This window comes from Balaenoptera borealis (assembly GCF_965194805.1).
Source record: "Balaenoptera borealis genome assembly, chromosome: X".
Taxonomy (NCBI): domain Eukaryota; kingdom Metazoa; phylum Chordata; class Mammalia; order Artiodactyla; family Balaenopteridae; genus Balaenoptera; species Balaenoptera borealis.
In genome coordinates, this window is record NC_138881.1 from 59,317,169 (window position 1) to 59,338,132 (window position 20,964).

General features: G+C 38.4%; 1 protein-coding gene across 15 annotated transcripts in view; it reads left to right on the forward strand.

The window, feature by feature from the left end:
* TAF1 (TATA-box binding protein associated factor 1) overlaps positions 1-20,964 on the forward strand; it is a 122,868-nt gene that overhangs the window by 53,449 nt on the left and 48,455 nt on the right. For 14 of the 15 annotated variants that reach the window (XM_082376960.1, XM_082376959.1, XM_082376950.1 and 11 more), the window contains 4 exons: positions 1,406-1,473; positions 2,885-3,007; positions 4,796-4,888; positions 4,967-5,051. In XM_082376960.1, coding sequence (XP_082233086.1) covers positions 1,406-1,473; positions 2,885-3,007; positions 4,796-4,888; positions 4,967-5,051 — 369 coding nt within the window. Of the gene's footprint in view, positions 1-1,405; positions 1,474-2,884; positions 3,008-4,795; positions 4,889-4,966; positions 5,052-7,882; positions 20,843-20,964 lie in introns of those variants that run through there. The other variant, XM_082376955.1, reaches the window with a different exon arrangement.

Here is a 20,964-nt window from a genome sequence, read left to right on the forward strand (position 1 = left end):
CACATACCTACCTGTATTCCAGTTGTACCAAACTACTTGTGATTCCTGTTGTGAAATTTATTGTTTCATGTTTCCATGAATTTGCTTACTTAGCATGTTTTTGCATACTTTTTCCTCCCTCTGGAATGTTTTTCAGCCCTACTGTCTACCTGATAGACTTCTCTTGTTTTAATAACACTGCTCGATTGTCATTCACAACAAGCCTTCCCTACTCCTCCCTGGTACTCAGATTTAATTGTTGTAAAACAACTTAAAACACGTTGCAACCCCTCCATAGTTCGTAGTAATCAGTGTATTCCTCTATTTGCACTTACACTCACTTTTTAAAAACTTTATTATGGAAATTGTTAGGCATATACAGAAGTAGAGAGAAAGTAAATAAACTTCAGTGCACCTATTCACCCAGTTCCACAATCACCAGCATATATGGCCAGTCTTGTTCATTGTTTAGCCTGTATTTCCAGACATCATATCATTTCATCTGTAGATACTTCAAGCACTTACACCCTGTCTTGCAATGCTTTATTTTCGTATCATTTTCTTTGACTAAACCAAGAACTCTCTAAGGTAGGGACTGTGTCTTATTTTCCCTTTATTCTCAACATTGAACATATCACAGACAGTCATTAAACAGTTGTTGAATGAATAAACAAATCCCTGTTAACTAATTAATAAGTAGTTGGGAAAAGAGCTGAGTTTTAGGCTCTGGGGAGCACTTACACGAAAGAATTGACAGAGGAAGATAAGAAAGTATACCGAAAGGAAGTAGCCAGAATTACTGTTTTTTTACATGAAAATGTTTTCACTATCCCTATGATGAGCTTAAATTAGGGTAGCCATAAGCAGGGAATGTAGGAGATAGTTGGAGGATTCTGTGAAGCTCTTGTTACGGATTTCAGGGAAACTAAAGTAATAGTCTGAGGTGGGGTGGAGGTTCTTTTCTGACAAAGGCTTTGGATTAGCCATATGTTGGGTGGACATCACAAACCATGAGTTCTGCAAACAAAAATTGCAGTCACAAATTTTGTATGCTAAGTATGGAAAGATTATAAATCATTCATTGGTCTCCTTAGCCATCCTTAAACAAATTGTCATTCCCCATCCATAGTTTTATTTTCAAGGTATTAAAGGCAACAGTATCGACAGTAGTACTGCTATGTATGGATATACACAAATAAGGGAGAGAGTTAAAATTAGTTTATTCATCCATATTGTGCATCTGCTATGTGTTAGGCACTGAAAAATGGAGATAAGACTGATACATTTGTCTAACCCAGCAGCTAGGCTGGTGCCTGGCACATATTAGGTGATTAAGTAAATGAGTTAAAAATCTGGAGAGGTGTTGGTAGCTCTTGCCTCCCATTTTTAGTGGTCCCATCTCTTTTATTGTTCCTCTGTAATCTAGGGCCGAAGCACTCATTGACCCAGATCTCTCAATCCATGCTGGATCTCTGTGATGAAAAACTTAAAGAGGTAAGACATTTAAAATGAGAGAAAAGCAGTAGAATGAAGCTGGCAGGTACCAGTATTGAGGAAGTAGGGAATGTAACAGAAGGAAGAGTAGAGAAATGAGGGAGTAGCCGGTCTTTTGTACGTTAGAGTCTGGAGGGGACCTTAGAAATCATGTAGTCTAATCCTTCCCTTTTGTAGATGGAAAAACTGAGGTCCATAGAAGAAACTAATTTGTCTTGGGCATCATGGCTATTAAATAGTAGGGCTACGATTAAAATATAAAATCCACATAACTCTTTAGAAAGGGCCAAGGAAATTGACTTCCCAGGAAGTCAGCTGAAGCTAAGGGACTGTTTTGGCAGGGAGAAATTTTAATTTTTAAAAGATAATCTATCTGTATTTCATCTTCTTAACAACAAAAAAAATGGTACCTTAATAGGCTTAAAAAATATAAGTATGATGATGTTAATATTGAAGTAGAAATTCCATAAAAGAGGATAACCAAATGGCCAGTAAACATGAAAAGATTCTCAACTTGATTGATCATTGGGGAGATACAAATTTTTTTTTTTAATTTTTAAATTTATTTTTATTTTTTGGCTGTGTTGGGTCTTCGTCCCTGTGCAAGGGCCCTGTCCAGTTGCGGCGAGCGGGGGCCACTCTTCATCACGGTGCGCGGGCCTCTCACTGTCGCGGCCTCTCCCGCTGCGGAGCACAGGCTCCAGACACTCAGGCTCAGTAGTTGTGGCTCACGGGCCTAGCCGCTCGGCAGCATGTGGGATCCTCCCAGACCAGGGCTCGAACCCGTGTCCCCTGCACTGGCAGGCGGACTCCCAACCACTGCGCCACCAGGGAAGCCCGGGGAGATACAGATTTAAACCATGATTAGTTAACACTGCATACCTCCCTTAGAAAGGCTAAAATTTAAAAAGACAAAAAAACAAAAGACTGAGTTTTAGTGAGTGAGGATATGGAGCAGTTGACACACAAACTTTTTCCTAGTACAGTCTAAAATGAATTTATTGGGTTAGATTCCCTTACACAAAAGTCACTACTCAACAATAATGTGTTCAGTGTTTTCAGCAATAGTTTTATGGCAAAAGCAGTCTGATAATTAAAACTTAATTTGGTGAAGATGTGTTTGTTGTGGGAGCTAAGCTATTGATGCCCAGGGATGTATATTTTTGATGTTCTACAAGAATAGAAGATAGAATACCTAAAGGAATTGGTCAGTACATCTCTTTTGATCCTTTTACTGGAATATTATTTCTCTTATCTGGACTTTTTGTCTGGAACTGAATAGACCACAATTCAAAGTTAGGCTTTTTGGGAGAAGGGCAATAGACAACTGAACCTTAAATTATCCTTAATACTCTATGGTGATTATACCTCAGGGAAACCCCTGCCTTTCCTTTGCTTTGTTTCATGTCAGAAAGAAGACAAATTGGCTCGTTTAGAGAAAGCTATCAACCCCTTGCTGGATGATGATGACCAAGTGGCATTTTCTTTTATTCTGGACAACATTGTCACCCAGAAAATGATGGCAGTTCCAGATGTAAGTGGTCTGTGTGTTAAATATTGTGAAGATAGTACAGGGGAGGGGAAAGGGTGAAAGGATGTATGCATGTGTATGTATGTTGGAGAGTCTGGAGCGTGGTGTTTGTCAATTCAACATGGTATATAATTTTAAAAAGAAACCGTTTTGCTCTATGAGTGCATTATTGAAATCAAAGAGGCCAGGAATCTGTGATATAGAGAGGTTCTTTATACCTGTTGTTGGCATTCAGTATTTTAATGCTCCTGAATAGCCCTGGAGAGAAATTAGGATGCCAGCTAATGGGAGGTTTTGGATTTAGAGGTGCTTCTTAACAAATGAGAGTTTGATAATTACCCAGCATTCATTGTCTTTTTATTTATTTATTTATTTATTTATTTATTTATTTTTGGCTGCGTTGGGTCTTCGTTGCTGCGCGCGGGCTTTCTCTAGTTGTGGTGAGCGGGGGCTACTCTTTGTTGCAGTGTGCAGGCTTCTCATTGCGGTGGCTTCTCTTGTGGAGCACAGGCTCTAGGCGTGCGGGCTTCGGTAGTTGCGGCACACGGGCTCAGTAGTTGTGGCGCACAGGCCCTAGAGTGCAGGCTCAGTACTTGTGGCTCACGGGCTTAGTTGCTCCGAGGCATGTGGGATCTTCCCAGACCAGGGCTCGAACCCATGTCTCCTGCATTGGCAGGCGGATTCTTAACCACTGTGCCACCAGGGAAGTCCCGCGTTTGTTGTTTTTTGTTTCATTTTTTGTCTTGCAACTTTATGGCAGGGGTACCATGTTGATTCTGTGTATCATTTTGTTGTAATGATCCTCCCTAGGGAATTCTGAACTGAGTTTCCTTTTCTGTTGTAGACGTATGTTGTGTATGCAGTAACGCTATAAACCAGAGTCCCCAATCTTTTTGGCACCAGGGACCGGTTTCGTGGAAGACAATTTTTCCACGGATGGTGGGTGGGGGACGGTTTCAGGATGATTCAAGCGCATTACATTTATTGTGTACTTTATTATTATTACATTGTAATGTATAATTAAATAATTACACAACTCACCATGATGCAGAATCAGTGGGAGGCCTGAGCTTGTTTTCACTTGCCACTCACTGATAGGGTTTTGATATGCGTCTGCAAGCCGTTGATTTATTATGGTCTCTGTGCAGTCAAACCTCTCTGCTAATTATCATTAATTATCATCTGCTAATCTGTATTTGCAGCCACTCCCCAGCGCTAGCATCATCACCTCAGCTTCACCTCAGATCATCAGGCATTAGATTCTCATAAGGAGCGTGCAACCTAGATCCCTCACATGCGCAGTTCACAGTAGGGTTCACGCTCCTGTGAGAATCTGATGCCGCTGCTGATCTGACAGGAGTCGGAGCTCAGGCGGTAATGCGAGCGATGGGGAGTGGCTGTAAATACAGATGAAGCTTCACTTGCTCACTCACTTGCCTGCCCGACGCTCACCTCTTGCTGTGCGGCCCGGTTCCTAACAGGCCACGGGCCGGTACCGGTCCATGGCCTAGGGGTTGGGGACCCCTGGTGTAAACCTTCTGCATGGGACAAGGGAATGAGAGATTTTAATTGTGAATATAGAGTAGGGATCCTTACCCTACCAGGGCACATGAACCCATAAAGGAATCCCCTTAAATTATATGCAAAGTTTTGTATGATTATGTGTCTTTCTGGGAAAAGGGTCCATAGCTTTTATCGGAGTCTTAAGAATATTTGTGACCCAGTGAAGTTTGAGAATCTCTGGTATAAAGAATGGTTTCCATTTAATTTCTCATGCTTTCTTTTTGCTAGTCTTGGCCATTTCATCACCCAGTTAATAAGAAGTTTGTTCCAGATTATTACAAAGTGATTGTCAGTCCAATGGATTTAGAGACCATACGTAAGGTGAGTGATTTGGTCTAAAATGTCTTTTGGGAACCAAGTAACTTTGTGTATCTGAGTCCCTGATTCTTTTAATCACAGAATATCTCCAAGCACAAGTATCAGAGTCGGGAGAGCTTTCTAGACGATGTCAACCTTATTCTGGCCAACAGTGTTAAATACAATGGTGGGTATTTCTCCTTTTTTTCTCTTTCCATCAATATATCCATCCAACATTAGTTAGCATTATTAAAATTTAAGTGCATAAAGCAGGCTTGAGCCATGATAGTCAGCAGAATCAGTCATGTGACTTACTCTGCATTTTTTTTTTAAACAGGCATGTACTTTAGTGTGTTCTGTAAAGTTTGCTAATAACATTTAATGATGAAAAAACAACGTATATTTATTTTCTAAACTTTGGAAAGCACCGAAAAATGAGATGAGAATAAAAATCAAATGGATATTACTTTGGGCCATCACTGCTTTCCATGAGATGTGAAAACTCACCTATGGGTGTGCTTCCTCAGAGCATGGAGTTTTTGCTCAATATGTGAAATGATTGAATAATGTATCTCAGGTGCTGTGCTAGCTACTTAATCTACCAGTGGGAAAGATATCATTGTCCTCATGTCAGTGAAGAGAAACAGTTAAAATGCAGCTTGGCAAGGGCTATATTAGAAGGATGTACAAAGTGCCCTAGAGGAGAGGAAGGAGTACCTTCACCTAAGGGTTAGGGAAGGCTTCATAAACAAGTTAATACAGTTCAGTTTTGAATGGCTCACTTAAGTGAACATCAGTTGAGCACCTAATATGTGTTGGCACTGATAGATGTTACAAATATAAAGTCAAATTAGATATGTTCTCTGCCTCCAAATTGGTTATAGTTTAGTTGGGAAAACAGAAAAGAAAAATTACAGAACTTAAGTATTATGCTAGATGCATTCACAGAGTGCCAAAGGAAAACAGAAACAGGATATCTAAATCAGAGTGGGATTAGAGGAAGCTTTCGGGAAGGGAGTTTTCTTAAGCTGAGTTCTAAAGATCAATGGAGTTTGCTAACCAAAAAATGAGGAGAAAGGGTTCTAGGCAGGGAGAAGAGCAATATATGAAGGCACAGGGACCTGAAATTACATCTTGGGTTTAAGAAACAAGTTATTGGGGTTGCAGTTAAGTGTACATGTTGATGAATGACTGGTTATATATAGAGAAGTAGACAGGTGTCAAATCATAAGAGGGCCTAGTGTATGCCGTGTGTCATACTTAAGAGCTTTTACATTATCCTAAATGGAAAAACGTTGAAAGAATTAGGCAGCAAAATGACAATCCCAAATAACTCCTGAAGCAAAACGGAAGAGGGAGCTAAGGGCATTTGAGAGAATTGCCTAGCATACTGAGGTCTCAGCTAAAAATCCACCTGATTGTATGACTTTTCTGCACAATATTCAGGAACCCAAGTAGTGTGGCTGTTAAGTTTGCCAGATAGAAGGGACAGAGAATTAGAAAGAGGAGGTGACGGAGGGGACAACCAGAAAGACAGATGAGGAAATGGGTATTCTGGGTATAGTGAATAGAATATCATGGAGGAATGAAAGAACAGGGCAAGTTCAAGGAACTGTACTTGACTAGAACCTATATATTTCATTAAGAGAAGTGGTAGGAGGGCTTCCCTGGTGGCGCAGTGGTTGCAAATCCGCCTGCCAATGCAGGGGACACGGATTCGATCCCTGGTCCGGGAAGATCCCACATGCCGCGGAGCAACTAAGCCCGTGCGCCACAACTACTGAGCCTGTGCTCTAGAGCCTGTGAGCCACAACTACTGAAGCCCACATGCCTAGAGCCCGTGCTCCGCAACAGGAGAAGCCACCGCAATGAGAAGCCCGCGCACCGCAACGAAGAGTAGCCCCCGCTCGCCGCAACTAGTGAAAAATCCGCGCGCAGCAGCGATGACCCAACACAGCCAAAAATAAATAAATAAAATAAATAAATTTAAAAAAAAAAAAAAGAGAAGTTGTAGGAGATGAGCCTTCCACTTTTGTTCCATCTGGGTTGCGTTAAAAGAATCTGCATCGTCCCTTGTGCCCTTCTTACTGCTGATTGGAAAGTGGAAATGACTTCTGTCAGGTCATTTATTTCTCCATTATTGTCTCCTGAAAGCACCTAAAGCTAATCAGCCAAAATTCTGGTAATAGAAGTTGGCAGGCTCACAGGTGTCTAAAAATGAGTATAACAAGTAATAAGCAAGCAAGAGTGTTACAGAGAGGATGCTTGGCCTGGTAATGGCTGCCTGAAGATAGAGGGCAGATTTATGAGGAGCTTATGTAAGGCAACAAGAAAAACCCAGAAGATGCTAATTGAAATGAGAAGAGGGCAGATGGACAAATCACAGAAGACAAAAATTAAATACCAAGTGAAAATGAATATTCAGTTGTACCTAGTAATCAAAGAAATGCAAATTGAAACAGACCATTTTTTTGCCTATTAGATGAGCTCAATTTCTCTTTTTTTTTTTCAATTTCTTTTTTAATGGAAGTATTCAAAATGCTAGTGAGACAGGTACTCTCACATATGCTGTTGGCAGTGTAACATTGTTAGACATTTTTAGAAAGCTCTTTGACAGCATTGAGACTTAAAAATAGTTAAGTGAACAGACTTTATAGTCAGGTAGACTTGAATTTGAATATTGGCCCCACCACTTCATAGCACTGTGACTTTGGACAAGTAACTTAGACTCTGCTTTCTTTTCTGTAAAATGGGGAAAATAATAATACCCTCCTCAGAGGGCTATCGTGAGGATTAAATAAAATAATGCATGTAAGTGCTTAGCACGTGGTAGGATAATCTATCCTAATCAGAGATATAGACAAAGCTGTTCATGATAATGTCATTTATATTAATTAGAAATAACCTGAACGGTTAATGTAAAGGGAATGACTAGTTATTGTGCCACCTGTATGATGGATTGCTATGTAAAGATTGAAAGCTTATTTTGAAAACTAATGACAGTGCTTACTTTGGCAGCACATATACTAAAATTGGAACGATACAGTGAAGATTAGCATGGCCCGTGCGCAAGGATGACACGCAAATTCGTGAAGCGTTCCATATTTTTTTGTTGTAAAGCAGAAACTAACACACCATTGTAAAGCAATTATACTCCAATAAAGGTGTTAAAAAAAACAAACTAATGACAAAAGTGCTTAGAATGTTAAGTGAGAAAAGCAGAACACATAACTTTATGTCATCTCAGTTATGCTTTTAAGAAAAGATACATAGAAAAAAGACGTGCTGGTGATAAGTGATTATTTCTGAGATGTAAGGTTGCGGTTGCCTTCATTTTCATCTTTTCAAGTTTTCTACTGGTATGGAAGGCAGGAAACTCTTTCATGAGGAGGTGATTTTTGAGCTAAATTTTGAAGGATGATGATTATTGTAGCTAATTCTTTAGTGAGCACCTGCTGTGCCAAGCAAATAGTCAAGTGGAGAAGGGTGGGGAAGAAGTTCCAGGTAGAGAGTGCAAATGCTAAAAAGATGAGAGTGCCTTGGATAGGGCAGTGCAAATAGTTGAGTTTGGCTAGGGTGCAAAGTGGGAGCTAGTTTTGGTGTTAAGAGATTAGTTTTTAAAGTTAGATGGGGCCAAGTAATGAAAGGCCTAGTATGCCTTTAAAAGGACAGACCACCATAACAGGTATTTTAGTAAGATCATTCTGGAAGCTATCTGAAGAATAGATAGGAAGGGAAATGAAATATGGAGACCAGTAAAGAAACTATTGACAGCAGTCCAAGTTAAAAGTACTGAGAGCTTGAACTAAGTTAAGTAGCAATAAGAATGGAAAGATGGGGACAGATGGTAGAGATATTGAGGAAGTAGGATTGATACCTTCATAAATGGTTGGAAGTTGAGGGTATGGGTAAAGGACAGGGAGAATTCAAAATGATGCCAAGTACTCTTATGCTCTTGGTGAGAACATAAATCAGTACAAACTTTTTAGAGGACTATAAATGTGTATTCCCTTTGACTAAGCAAGTTCATCTCTCAAAGGAATACTCCACACAGGTTTGCAAAGGCATACGTACAAATGTACATATGTTTGTAATTGAAGCATTGTTTGTAATTGCAAAAATATAGGAGCGTTCTAAATATCCAACAATAGGAAATTGGTTAAATTACGGTACATCTATATGACAGAATACTGTTTAGCCATCAGAATGGTAGATTAGCTAACAAATAAAGCTGTACCTTACATATGCTGATATCAGAATATATCCAAGATATGTACTGTTGAAAACTAGATCACTCAACAGTATTTACAGAAGGAGTTGCAAATTCAGATCCTATGGAGGCCAGACAGGTAACATAAATGGGTAAAACAGGCTCAGTAGGAATGGATGAACTGGAGAGCACATCCCCCATCTAAAGGGCTCAGTCACTATTTTGTTCAATTGTTGTCACAGAGTAGAATTACTAAAGGGAGAGGTGGAGGATAATCTTCACTTTATACTTTTTTGTACTTAGGTGTTTGAATTTTTTTAATTGAGCATGAAATACTTTTGTAATTAAAAATAAAGAAATTTCCGTTTTTTGGAAGGATGGATAAGTCAGATGACATTCAGAATTCTGACTTGGGCAAACTGGTGGTGCCATTGACTAATACAGTTGTCCCTTGATATCTGCGGGGGATTGGTTCCGTGACTCCCATGGATACCAAAATCTACAGTTGCTCAAGTCACTTATATAAAATGGCATAGTATTTGCATATAACCTACACACATCCTCCCATATACTTTTTTTTTTTTTTCTCCCATATACTTTAAATCATCTCTAGATTACCTACAATACCCAATACAATGTAAATGCTGTGTAAGTAGTTATAAATACAATGTAAATAGTTGCCAGTGTGCAGAAAAATCAAGTTTTGCTCTTTGGAACTTTCTGGAATTTTTTTTGCAAATATTTTCAATCTACAGTTGGTTGATTTCCATGGTTGCAGAACCTGTGGATACAGAGGGCTGACTGTAATAGGAAATACAGGAGGAGTGGTTTTGGAGAAAAGTGGTAGAGTTCAATTTGGGCTATCTTGTATTGAGATAGGACATCCAAGTGAAGACTTTCAGTAGGTAGTTAGCTATATAGAGGTCCAAAGCTCAGAAGAGAAGTCTGTACTATTTGTACATATGGATATTTTTTTCAAATCATCAGCATATAAAAATATAAGTGGATGAGCTCAAATAGGGAGTAGGGTACATTCCTTGAACCCCCTGATGCTGTAGGTGAAATATGGTTGTATGTTTTTCAGACCATAGCTTTATCATATTACCAAAGTTGTATGTGACCCAAAAAAGTTAAGAACCACTGTTAAGAGAGAATGTAGGATGAGAATATACTCGACAAATACCAAATCAACATTTAAGGGATCAGGTGGAGAATACTGAGGAGTGACCAGAGTGAAAGAAGGAAAACCAGAAGAGAGTAATGTCCTGGAAACCAAGAGAAGAGGAAAATGGCCAACAGGTGAAGTGCTACGGAGAAGACCAAAGAGAACGGTCATTAGAAGAGCTATTTCAGTGCAGTGGTAGAATCAAAAGCCAGACTACAGAAGATATAAATGAGTGAGAATTAAGTGGAGACTGAAATTTGCCCGTGAAGGGAAGATGGAAGACTGTAATCAATGTTTTGGAGGGGACGAAGGCATTTGGACAGAGGGGACGTTTGTATAGGTGAAAGAGAAGAAAATTAAGAATATAAGATAGGATCCCTATGAGAATGGGAATATAAACATTGAGAAAGTTTCTGCCCAGTAGCCTCTCATTTTCTCTGCAAAGTAGGAAACGGGGTCTTTTGCTAAGAGTGGGTGAGGTGGTTGGGAGAGAGAATTTGAAGAGAAATGTAGATAAGGGTTTGAATTATCTGTTGTAGGAAATTTGAAAAGGAGCTGACTTAGAGACATTTCAGAAACATTGAGCAGCCTTTGAGGGTCCAGCTGAAGTTGGAGATCATTCATTTTTATAACAGCATCAATTGGCACAGTTGGGTAACTTGTCAGTGCTCATCAAACCACGTGAGGAAACAAGGCAGATGGTAGAATTGATTCAGGATTGGGATTTTGTTTCTGGATGTGTCACAAAGATCGGGAATTGATAGTGTTAGCAAGAAAAAAAGAGTTGATGGTTGAGCTTCTCAAACTTTGTCACCAAAGGTCCCTTTATAGCAGAGGATTATGACTACATAGCCTCTAGTTTAGGGGGACTATCCCAAAGCAGCTCTACAAAAGCTTGAAGTTTCTTTGGCAATTCATGTTTTATCTTTTAAATTTATACTGATTTTGTATTAGGCGAAATCTCTTTGTACTTTAACATGTTTCAAATTTCTTACCAAATTATTTTATATCCTCCCCCTCCCCCACCCCCACTCTCACCTCCATCTTCAAGTAAAACTGCTGATGAAGAAAGATAAATGACAGTGATCCTATAGCTTTCTTCAGTATACTGCTACACATTGCCTTAGTTTTTGAACTAAAGCCAGGAGAGGCTTGATAGAGACAGGAGTTAATGGGGATGCAAGTTTCCTTGAGATCAGAGAGAGAGAATGAAAAAACTGGACAGATACAAGGCTGTGATAAGGAAGTGTAGTATATTGGCATTGAAACTTTCAGAGGTGAAGCAGTTTTTAGTAAAGACAACATTCTGGATATAGTCGTGGATATGTTTGGCTGGAGTGGAGATGCGAACCATTGGCATGAAGATTTGCAAGGATTTTGGATGGGTGGTACATGTGAACGTTAGAGTAACCCACCATGATGGGGAGGGATTTGGAGCCAAGAAGATTGTGCCAGGTGTGCAAGTCCTTGGTGAATGTGAGTAGGTTAATGATGGTGAGTAAAGGTGAAGAGCAAAGATCTCAGACTCAAGTGGCCTATAGGGGCCAGGCAAGTAATGTAAATGAGTGAGGTGGGCCAGGTGTGGATTGTGGTAAACTGGAAGAGTACATATTCCATCTAAAGAGGCTTGTACTTTACTACATCTGATTGTTTTCCTAAGGAGATGAGTATCCAGTGTCACTAGGTATCTTAATTTTTCAGGAGAAGCTGAAAATCTGGATTTGTGTGTGTATGACATTTCCCAATTTTTTCGTATTTGCAAAATAGTTAAAAAAATTTTTTTTAACTGTGCAAGCCAAATAAAAACATCTATCTGCAGGCCAAATCTGGCTCCAAGGCAGCTGGTTTTCAACCTCTGGCATAGTAGAGAACAAGCCTCAAAGTAGGAGGGATTTTTTTCTTTTCCCCAAGGGGAAGTAAATAATAATTTGGTAGCAGCAGTGGACAGCCTGGAAGGCTGTCTTCCCCACATCCTTAACCAGTGGGCGAGAGTGTAAGAAACCTCTGAATAGGGCTGTAAGGGTAAGTGGTGTCATGAGATAAGAAATGTCACATTTTTTATACTAATAGGACACCCATCATGGAGTTGAAGGCACATATGAGATGTTTCCTACCATCAGGTACTATACACAAAATAATACTTTTGTTTAAAACTGTGTTGGTTTGGCCAGATACGAACCTGCCTGTTTCTAATTAACAGTAACAAAGTCCATGTGGAATCTATTCCCTGCTTTAAAATTTTTATTTCAAAAAATTTTACTAACCAAAATTAGTAGAATGGTATCTCTAGTTAACATTATTTTGACTCTTTCCATTCAGATCCTTCACACATAATATCACACTGCATAGTGGCGTATTTCCATAGCATTTTATATACCTTCATTGACATATCCCGTATTATCATGTATATGACACATGAGCTATATTGTACGTAGCTAGAATGCTTAACACTAAGGTTATCATCGGGCAACAAGTGGAAGATAAGTAATACTCCAGATGAAACTGCACCTGGAAGTATGCAGTACACATTGGAGGACACAGTCTTGTACTTGAGGTGGTGGTGATGGACTGCACACTGATATCGGAGTTTAGGCCTTTAGGCCTTCCAGATACCACATAGGTACTGAATCAATCTCAGAGCCTCTGTTCATGTTCAAATTACATTTGAAGGAATGTTAATAATCAAGGAAACCCAAAACTTGGGATTGGAACTATTTGCAGTAGTCTTAAAAGGCACACAACATTCCATGTCAGTGAGAGAGTCATACAGATAAAGAAATCCTATCTGAAAAACACAGCCCACATTTTTTACTGGTCTTAACAAAGCCACAAAGTCTTAAGTAGTTGGCAGAGGCCTTAATACTTAACGTTTGATTTAAATTTAAGGTAAACTGCATAGTCTGTACCAATAGATTATGCCGAGCTATTCATGACGAAATCCCTTTTCCCAAAGAATTTCCTAGCAAGTTCCTCCTCCGGTGTTCTTCAAACCAAAAAGTCAACTCCAAGAAGAAGCCATCTTACCTACAATAAGTAGATGATATATCATAAAATCTGAGTGCCTGATGTTTTAGAATGCTCAATAGGACCCTACAATCTAGATTAGATAAAAAATAAATTTACCCAAAAAATCTCTAGGGTAGTTTTTTCCTACACTTTTGTTTGAGTAATTCCCAACCCTGTGTGAGCTCTAATAGTTGTTCTGCTTATAGGACTCTTTCCGGAGTTTTGTCATGTACGTGTGCAGCTTAGTATTCAGCTGAAGACTCAAGAGAGCCTTTCTGAAGATCTTAGGTTATTTTTCTGTGGAGTTCTCTTCTCTCCAGATCTGTCCTGCAATTTACAGCTGTTTTAGCCTCCTCAGACTCCACTATCTGGCTCTATGGCTTAGCGAGACTGCTGTGCTTTTCTTGGGTTTGGCAGAAAGCCAAGGACAATTGTAGGGCTCACTTCCTTTATTTCCTTTCTCCCAAGAATCACAGTCCTATACTTCCTGGTTGGAAACAGTTGTTTCATGTTTTTTCCAGTTTTCCGGTTACAGTGGGAAGACTAGTCCAATAGCAGTTACTCTATCATGCCCAGAGGTCTTTTAGGTTTATGGTATTTTCTGACATACAGAAACTTCATTTTTATGTAGTTACATTTATCAGTCTTTGCCTTTATGATTTCTATCTTTGGTATAATTGTTTAAGAGACCTTCCCTACCCCCAAGATATCCAACTGTATTTTTTTCTAATACATATAACATTTTAAACGTTTGAATGTTTATTGATTTTTATAAATAGAATCTAAGGTATAAGGTAAATATCTAACTTATTTTCTCTTCCAAAGGATCAGCCAGTGTCCAAGTTGTATTTATGGAATAGACTATCCTTTTCTACATTAGTACAAAATACCACCTTTATCATATACTGAATTCTTATATATATTCTTGAACCTATTTTGGAGCTTTCTGTTTTGTTTTATGTGTTTGTTTATCCAATCTGCACTGTTACCACCAGATAGTATCACTGTGATCATCATTCAGACTTTATAATTTTAAATTCCTCTGCTAGACTATCTTCACCCAAGTATCCTAAATACACTCTAGGATCATTTTTGTTAGATTCTATCTTGTCCATAAATAGATAGGTAGGTAGGTAGATAATATTGACATTTTAATTTGTGGATTAATTTGAAGAGAGTGTATATCTTTATAATAATACGTTTCTTCATCTAGGAGCTCATGTTTCTTCATTTGTTCACATTTTCTTTTACCTCCCGCAACAAAAACTTCTAGGTTTTTTGTATAATTTCTAGGCATCTTTTGTTTATTTCTATATGTTTTATAGTTTTTGTTGCTATTGAGCATCTACTTTTTTCTTGTTGAGTTTTTCCCTAGTTAATTAATTAATTAATTAATTTATAAATTTATTTTAATTTTGGCTGCATTGGGTCTTCGTTGCTGCACGTGGGCTTTCTCTAGTTTCAGCGAGCAGGGGCTACTCTTCGTTGCGGTGCGCGGACTTCTCATTGCAGTGGCTTCTCTTGTTGCAGAGCATGGGCTCTAGGCACGTGGGCTTCAGTAGTTGCGGTGCGTGGGCTCAGTAGTCGTGGCGCACGAGCTTAGTTGCTCCACGGCATGTGGGATCTTCCCGGACCAGGGATCGAACCTGTTTCCCTTGCATTGGCAGGAGGATTCTTAACCACTGCACCACCAGGGAAGTCCCTATTCCTAGTTAATTTAAAAGTTTTGCTACTGTTGTACATGTGCTCCCCGCCCCCAAAGTGATTATTAAATCTAAAGGTTTCAATCAGTTTGAAGAATAGTATTGTTCATAGGTTAATATAATGCTTAAAGTATTTCTGTATACTAGTTTTTAAGTCTGTCCTTGAGACTACTCTGTAAGTTTGGCCATTAATAAATATTAAGGTTCTTTGTTTTTTTTTGTCAATGACTCTCCTTAGATTGGGGCCAAGATATAAGTATTCCTACATACAGGTTAAGTCTCTCACATCACTGAAGAGAATAAAATCTCTTTTGATCATAAAAATGGTAAAATCTACACAACATAACAATTTACCTTTTTTAACCATTTTTAAGTTTACAATTCAGTGGCATTAAGTACACTCACAGTGTTGTGCAACCATCACCACTATCAATTTCCAGAACCTTTTCATCATCCCAGACAGAAACTCAGTACTCATTAAACAGTCACCACATTCTCCCATTCCCCCAGTTCTTGGTAACCTCTATTCTACTTTCTGTCTGTGAATTTGCCTCTTCTAGGTACCTCATATGAATGGAATCATACAGTACATAGAATATTTGTCCTTTTGTGTCTGGCTTGTATTTCACTTTGCATAATGTTTCCAAGGTTCAACCATCCATGTTGTAGCATGGATGAGGATTTCTTTTTTTTTCTTTTCTTTTCTTTTTTCTTTTAAACGAATATGTAACGTCTCTCTCCTATTCTTTACCTGCCATTCATGCCTCACTTAGCTTTAATCTGGTTCTACCCTGCCCGGCATACCAAGTGAACAGTATTACATAATTGCCTGGTATAGTGGGCACTTTTCAAGTCCTTATCTTGACCTCACCCCAGTATTTGACATTACTGACCCTTTCTTCCTTGAAACTGTAGTATGATTGGCTTCATAACAACTTTCAGCTCTTACTTTCCTCCTACCTCTTTGACCATTCCTTTTCAATCTCCTTTACTGAATGTTCTTCTGCCTGTTCCTACAACTTTAATTACTACCTCTTCCCTGATGACTCTCAACTCTATTCTGGGGAAAGATCTATATATATCCCAACCACCTGCTGAACATTTCCTGTTGGATGTCCCAGTGGAACTTGAAACATGCTTCAAACTGAGTGTTCTTCCAACCTTTCTCTATTCCAGTTTTCTCCCTCTGTCCTTTACTTGACTCACTCCTTTACTGTTTCCAATCTGGGTTGAATGAGGTACTAGCGTCACTGAGTAGCTACATCTGGAAACCTCAGAGTTATTTTTGATTCTTTCCCTTGAATAAATCCCCAACTTCCAGCATATCACTAAAACCCTCATTATATTTTGCCTAAATTATTACAATAAGTAGTCACCTGGCCAGTGTCCCAGCCTTTAGACTTATCTCTTTCTAACCTATCATTCACATTCCTGTCAGATAGACCTCTTTAATAATTCATACTTACAAAAAGGTCAAACAATACAGAAATAGATAGAATTAAATATTAAAGCTTCTTCCGGAGACACTGCTTTGGGAAAGATCCCCAGTGTTCTCCTTACTTGCTGCAAGTGGTAAATCCATCCTTCTCCTGGGAAAAAAAAACAAACAAACACTTGTTCCTGCCCTCCCGCTCCTATCTCCCATAGTTTTATTCCCTAGAGGTAACAGTTTGGCGTATATCTGTCTATACTTTTTTCTGTACTTATACAAAACATGTTAAGTAATTACACATAAATAGTTTTTAACTTTTGGGGTTTTTTTTACAAAAATTGTCATTTTTATAGATAATTATTCTGTAAGTTGCTCTCTTTGCTCATGAATATATCCTGATCCTCTTTTTTAAGCTTCCATTTTGAAATAATTTTAGACTCAAGAAATTACAAAAATAGTGTAGAGTCCTATATACCCTTCACCCACCTTCCTCCAATGGTGACATCTTACATAGCTGTGGTTCAATATCAAAATCAGGAAATTGATATTGATGCATTACCATTAACTAGATTACAGACCTTATTCAATTTGCACCTTTAAAAAAATGTATATTCATTTGTGCATGTGTATAGTTTTATGCAGTTTTATGCCATCACACCACCACCACCACCATCAAGGTTTAGAACTGGTCTGTCATCACAAAAGAACTCCCTGACGCTACCCCTTTGCCTCCATGTCCCTCCACGTGCACCCACCGTTCTCCTTGTTCCCTGGCAACCTCTTTGCTCTTCTCCATCTCTATAGTTTTGAAACTTGAGCATGTTATATAAAGAATAATATAATATTTTTGAGATTGATTTTTTTCACTAAATATAATTCTCTTGAGATCCATCCAGATTATTGTGTGTGTCAGTAGTTAATTTTTTAAATTGTTGAGTAGTGTTCCATCTCACTAGAGTTTGTTCAACCATTCAATCATTGAAAGACATTCAGTTTTCCAGTATTTTGCTATTATGAATAAAGCTGCTGTGAACATTAGTGTACAGGATTTTGTGTGAATATAAATTTTCATTTCTCTGGGATAAATGCTTAAGAATATGATGGTAGATGCATGTGTGGTTTTGTGAGAAACTGCTGTACTCTTCCAGAGTGCCCATACCACTTTGCATTCCCACCAACAATGTATGAATCATCGTTTCTCTGCAGTATTTAGTATTACCACTATTTTAAAAAATTGTATTCATTCATCTATCTCATTGTGTTTTTACTTTGCATTCCCCTCATGGCTGTTGATGTTAAACATCTTTTCATGTGATTATTTGCCATCCATATATTTTCTTTGGTGAAGTGTCTGTTCATTTCTTTGCCCTGGTTTTAATTGCGTTGTTTTCTTATGATTAATGAGTTTTGAGGGTTCTTTATAGGTACGCCCTTTATTAGATATATGATTAGATATATGATTTTTTTTTTTGGCTGCGTTGGGTCTGCATTGCTTCTCGTGGGCTTTCTCTAGTTGCGGCGAGCGGGGGCTACTCTTTCGTTACGGTGCGCGGGCTTCTCATTGCAGTGGCTTCTCTTGTTGGTGGAGCACAGGCTCTAGGCTCACAGGCTTCAGCAGTTGCAGCACGCGGGCTTCAGTAGTTGTGGCACACAGGCTCAGTAGTTGTGGCTCACGAGCTCTAGAGCACAGGCTCAGTAGTTGTGGCGCACGGGCTTAGTTGCTTCGCGGCATGTGGGGTCTTCCCAGACCAGGGCTCGAACCCATGTCCCCTGCATTGGCAGGCGGATTCTTAACCACTGCACCACCAGGGAAGTCCCTAGATACATGATTTACAAAGATTTTTTTCTAGCCTGTGTCTTTTCTTTTCAGTCTTTTGACAGTAACTTTGGAAGAGCATAAATGTTTAATTTTGATGAAATCCAATTTATCAATTTTTTCTTTTTGGACTGTGCTTCCGGTATGTCTCTAAGAAGTCTTTGCTTAACCCAAGGTCACAAAGGTTTTCTCTTATTGTTGTACATTTAAATCCATGATCCATTTTTTAAAAAATTAATTAATTAATTTATTTTTGGCTGCGTTGGGTCTTCATTGCTACATGCGGGCTTTCTCTAGTTGTGGCAAGCGGGGGCTACTCTTTGTTGCGGTGCGCAGGCTTCTCATTGCGGTGGCTTCTCTTGTTGCAGAGCACAGGCTCTAGGCACGCGGGCTTCAGTAGTTGTGGCGCGTGGGCTCAGTAGTTGTGGCGCATGGGCTTAGTTGCTCCACGGCATGTGGGAACTTTCCGGACCAGGGCTTGAATCCGTGTCCCCTGCATTGGCAGGCAGATTCTTAACCACTGCGCCACCAGGGAAGCCCCATGACCCATTTTGAATTTATTTTTATATATGGCATGAGATTTAGGTTGAGGTTCATTTTCTTTTTGCCTGTGGATGTCCAATTGGTCCATTATTGTTTGTTGAGAAGACTGTTCTTACTCCAGTGAGTTGCTGTGAGCACCTTTGTAAAAAATCAGTTAAATGTGTGGGTCTGTTTCTGGGTTTACTTTGTTCCGCTGACCTATGTATCTGTCCCTCTGCACATTGCCGTGATTACTGTAGCTATGTAGTAAGTCTTATCATCAGGTAGAGTGATTCCTTTCACTTTATTCTTTTTCTAAATTGTTTTCTTATTCTTTTGCCTTTCCACGTAAATGTTAGAAGAATCTTGTCTATATCTACAAAAAAGTCTTGCTGCGATTTTGATAGGAATTGAGTTAAACCTATAGATCAATTAGGGGAGAATTGACATCTTTACTGATCCTGTCTTATTGTTAGTACATAGAGATCTCTATCATTCTTTTTAATACATTCCATAGCATAAATATATATATATATATATCATAATTGATATCCTTGCACATTTGTAGGAATATTTTTGTAGGAAATTTCGATAGATGTTCTAAAATTGTGTTCCAAAAGGGCCATACCTGTTTATAATAAAAATAACAGTGAAGGAGAATGCCTGTTTCCCTACAGCCTGTCCAACACTGGAGATTATCAGTGTTTTAAAATCTTTGCCAAATTATTTCTGTAAAATTCAGGTATATAACTTAAACTAAAATTTTCCATCATAAAAAAGTTACATGTGCATTTAAAAAAAGCAAACCATATAGAATTGTATATAGTGAAAAGGAAAAATCTCCCTGTCCTTCTCCTTTACCCATCCCATTCTCCAGAGTAGTGTTAGTTTTGGTGTGAAGCATTCTGGGCCTTTTTCTGTACACACCATATACTTTTTCTTTTTTTGACAAATGAAAGCATATATTCTGTTCTACAATTTTCGTTTTTCAGTTGACATTATATTATGGACAATTTTTCATTCATCTAAGTATGTGATCTTGTTTAAGTAAAATCTGTTCATATGTGACTCAAAAAGGCAAAAGAGTGAACTGAATATCATTTTGAATGTTTCTGGAAAAAAAATCTAAATTGGATTTCTACTTTGCTTTTAAAAATACTGTGGCTGCTTGCTATGGAGAACAGTATGGAGGTTCCTTAAAAAAAACTAAAAATAGAGTTACCATATGATCCAGCAATTCCACTCCTGGGCATTTATCTGGAAAAGATGAAAACTCTAATTCAAAAAGATACATGCAAGGGGACTTCTCTGGTGGTCCAGTGGTTAAGACTCCACGCTTCCACTGCAGGGAGCATGAGTTCAATCCCTTGTTGGGGAACTAAGATCCCATATGCTGCACGGCACAGCGAGAAAAAAAAAAAAGATACATGCACCCCAATGTTTATAGCAGCACTATTTACAATAGCCAAGACATGGAAGCAATGTCCATCAACAGATGAATGGGTAAAGAAGATGTAATATATATATACACACATACATACACACAATTGAATATTACTCAGCCATAAAAAAGAATGAAGTAATGCCATTTGTAGCAACATGGGATGGACCTGGAGATTATCATACTAAATGTAGTAAGTCAGACAGAGAAAGACAAATATCGTATGATATCACTTATATGTGGAATCTAAAAAAATGATGCAAAAGAACTTATTTACAAAACAGAAATAGACTCACAGACATAGAAAACAAATTTACAATTACCAAAGGGGGAAGGTGGGGGGAGGGATAAATTAGGAGTTTGGGATTAACAGATGCACACTACTGTATATAAAATAGATAATCAACAAGGACCTACTGTATAGTACAGGGAACTATATTCAATATCTTGTAATAATCTATAATGAAAAAGAATCTGAAAAGAATAGATATATATAGATGTATAATGGAATCACTTTGCTGTACACCTGAAACTATCGCAACATTGTAAATCAATTGTACTTCAATTTTAAAAAAATACTGTGGCTGCTACTATGTATAAAAAGGGTACAATGATATATTGTATGGCACAGGGAATACAGCCAATACTTTATAATTAAATGGAGTATAATCGATAAAAATTTTGAATTAAATGGAGTATAATCGATAAAAATTTTGAATTACTATGTTATACACCTGAAACTAATATATAAATCAACTATACCTCAATAAAATGTGTGTGTGTGTGTGTGTGTGTGTGTGTGTGT